The sequence below is a fragment of the Poromitra crassiceps genome, assembly GCF_964638095.1.
Source record: "Poromitra crassiceps genome assembly, chromosome: 2".
Classification (NCBI taxonomy): Eukaryota; Metazoa; Chordata; class Actinopteri; order Beryciformes; family Melamphaidae; genus Poromitra; species Poromitra crassiceps.
This window is the reverse complement of record NC_139624.1, coordinates 57957328-57960667: the sequence shown is the minus strand read 5'-3', so window position 1 is coordinate 57960667 and position 3340 is coordinate 57957328. Positions and strand designations below refer to the sequence as shown.

General features: G+C 48.9%; 1 protein-coding gene across 1 annotated transcript; it reads left to right on the top strand.

Annotated features, from left to right (window-relative positions):
- Positions 1-476: 476 nt before the first annotated feature.
- myf5 (myogenic factor 5) lies at positions 477-2967 on the top strand (the record flags this gene model as incomplete). Its single annotated transcript, XM_083651217.1, is given in 4 exon segments — positions 477-614; positions 617-1108; positions 2286-2358; positions 2774-2967. Coding segments are annotated over 4 exon segments (897 nt in total).
- Between the last annotated feature and the right edge of the window lie 373 nt (positions 2968-3340).

Genomic DNA, 3340 nt, shown 5'->3' with positions numbered 1-3340 from the left:
CACCGTAAAAATCGGCCTGCATACTCCTACACAAGGTCAACCTCTTTCTCTACACAGTTGGACAAAAGAAAACAAACCCTCCAAATGTATGTCTTAATAGGCTACTTGTGTGATTTTCATTATTAGCTAAAACTGACTTGGGCCTACCTGGAGCCAATTTTCAGAATAATCAAGCCAAATGAAACATTAAAATATTGGGTGTTGGGGGGGGGCATAGGTGAAGGTTATGCTGGTTTTAAGCTGGAAATGTTCCCATTCTCTTAGAACATTCCCAAGCATTGTATTCATCTTGGCCTGGCAGGAGAAGGGCCTTTGGAAGGAGAGTGTGGTGATGAGTGGGAAAACACCAGTAAGTGCAGATGTGGGAAACTCTGCAGGGTACTGGGGGGTGCGAGGCAGCGGGCTGGGAGGGAGCTCAGCTAACCCCAGCCTGCCTCCTGGCTGGGCCAATGGGCCATGGTAATTAGATCTGGCCAATGTGGGCCCTGGGCTCTGGCCTGGGGGCATATAAGGGGGGCCCGGGGCAACAGCCCCCTCATATCACTCAGAGGTCTCCTCTCTCTCACCCCACTGCTCTACCCAGCGAAGAGCCCTCCTTGCTTCCATCCATCCATCCATCCAGCCTTCCTTCCGCCACAGCACCAGTGGACAAGCCATGGATGTCTTCTCCCCATCCCAGGTCTTCTATGACCGAGCCTGCGCCTCATCCCCGGACAGCCTGGAGTTCGGCCCCGGCGGGGAGCTGGCCGGCTCCGAGGAGGACGAGCATGTGCGGGTGCCGGGGGCCCCTCACCAGCCGGGACACTGCCTCCAATGGGCCTGCAAGGCCTGCAAGCGCAAGTCCAGCACGGTGGACCGCAGGCGGGCCGCCACCATGCGGGAGCGCCGGCGGCTCAAGAAGGTCAACCACGCCTTCGAGGCTCTGCGCCGCTGCACCTCGGCCAACCCCAGCCAGCGGCTGCCCAAGGTGGAGATCCTCCGCAACGCCATCCAGTACATCGAGAGCCTACAGGACCTGCTGCACGAGCAGGTGGAGAGTTACTACGCCCTGCCTGGAGAGAGCAGCTCGGAGCCGGGGAGCCCGCTGTCCAGCTGCTCCGACAGCATGGTGAGACCCGCATCCTCGCTGCCTCTTCATGCTCATGCCTCACATCTGCTTCATGGCTGGTTCCAATCTTGCAGGTCCTGTAGCTGTCAAAGCAATGGCACCTCAGAGAAATGAGGATTATACCGCATGCTAGACAGACACTCATGTTGTAAGACCCTGAAAAGGCCTTTGCTGTTGATCAAGCTATCTTCTGATGCCTCTACATGTTAGTCTGGGAACTTGCTATTACCATGCAGAGTAGCTTGTTAGACCTGAAATGGAGTCAGCAGCAAATTTCCAATTCAAAAACCTATTAATCAAAAGCTTGGTTTGGTTGTTTCGCCCCAAGGCCTCAATTACCATGCGTCTCCATGCATGTCATACTGTCCCTTCATTCTCTCATACAAACATCTATTTTGAAGTCACACTAGTATCTGATAGGCGTTTAAAATGCCAGGTCTGCCTCTGGCACTGCGTGGGTGATGCTGGTCACTATTGGTCAGATGGGGTTAGCTCTTCTCAGCAATCATCTGAAGGTGACACTCTACCATCTAATACAATAGAACTTGTCATGGTGGATGGTGTAATGGCTTTCCCACCACCGGACACTTTATAGCCCTAATAAACCCGGCTAAATCCACCTTACTGAAGTCTGGCAGGAAAGACTGGGTGCTTTTCTGCATTCCATCCTGACTGCATGTTCTGCGCCGCTGCCAGGATTTTCTGCAGATTTACTGGGAGAAAGTGTCATCTTGCACAAACTGGTGTTGCTTCCACTGATACAATCGATTGGCCACGCTCGGAGCGGGGCAGGGGATTGGCCACGCTCGGAGCGGGGCAGGGGATTGGCCACGCTCGGAGCGGGGCAGGGGATTGGCCACGCTCAGAGCGGGACAGGGTATGGGAGTAGATGCTGCCACTTTGGTTTTAAGGTGGATGTGAAATAAAGAACCCCATAACCATGGAAGGCAGGATTTATGGCCCTGTCCAGAATATCATGAATTACATAGATTTTTTTGTACTTGTGTTGCTTCATGCACTTTGTATACAAATGTCCCTTTTCTGTCTTGTATTCCTGCAAGAATGAGAGGGTGAATCAAGCACTTGCTAGATGGGCACTTCTGAATGAAAGCAGTGACGGTGCGTGCATTATGTTATGATTATACTCATTCTGTTTTGATTTCCCGTTTTCTTCCAGGCGGACTGCAACAGTCCCGTATGGCAACAGTTGAACGCAAACTACAGCAGCAACTATTCTTATGCCAAGAACGGTAAGACCACTTTCACATCAACTGCAGTCTGACTCATATGGATTAAAGCAGGCGTTCACACAAGCATAGTACTATTACAAACTCATGGTATAGATTTTTAAAATTATTATTATTATTTTTTCTTCTGGAAATCCTTAAACTGGGATTGTCAAAAAATATTTTATTTATACTTTTGAATTGATAATAATAACAACAATAATAATACTAATATAAAGAAAAATCCATTCTGTTCATACATGCATTGATTATTTGTAGCTATTTGTCTTAATTATACACATTTTGTGTTTATTTGTTCTACTATTTGGCTTCAAAGTCATATTTATTAACTCAATCTATTTGGCATTGTATCCATTTAAAGTATCCTTGTATTGACCCTGGCTCTCTCTCTCTCTCTGCCCCCTCCCTCCCATATCAGAGAGTTCATGTGATAAGGCGATGGGAGCCTCCAGTCTGCAGTGTCTGTCCAGTATCGTGGAGCGTCTGTCCTCTGTGGAGCCTGGTGCTCCAGCCTCTCTGAAGGACATGACCAGCTTCTCCCCCTGCAGCTCTGACTCCCAGCCCTGCACACCGGAGAGCCCCGGGGCCCGGCCTGTCTACCATGTCCTGTGAGGGACACCCCGTCCCCACGCGGGATATAACACTGCCACAGGTGCCAAACATCACCTTCATAGAGTACCGCAGGGATGACGTCTTTTTGTAGGCCAACCCAGAAGTCACTGCACTTCCGGTTCCCTCGTCTCAAAGTCAATGGGATTTTTGTATGGGAATTTCGGTTAAATGCCTGAAATAAGGTCTGTGTGGTTAACAAAAGTTTATGAAACAACGAACTTCATGTCCAGCAAGATAATCTTCACCACTTTTATGACTTTTGAAGACTTTTGAAGCATAAATGAGATTTTCATCATCATCATCATCATCATCATCATCATCATCTTCATTTTTTTATCGTGATTTTCAGAAAAAGCTTCAAAAGTCATAAAAG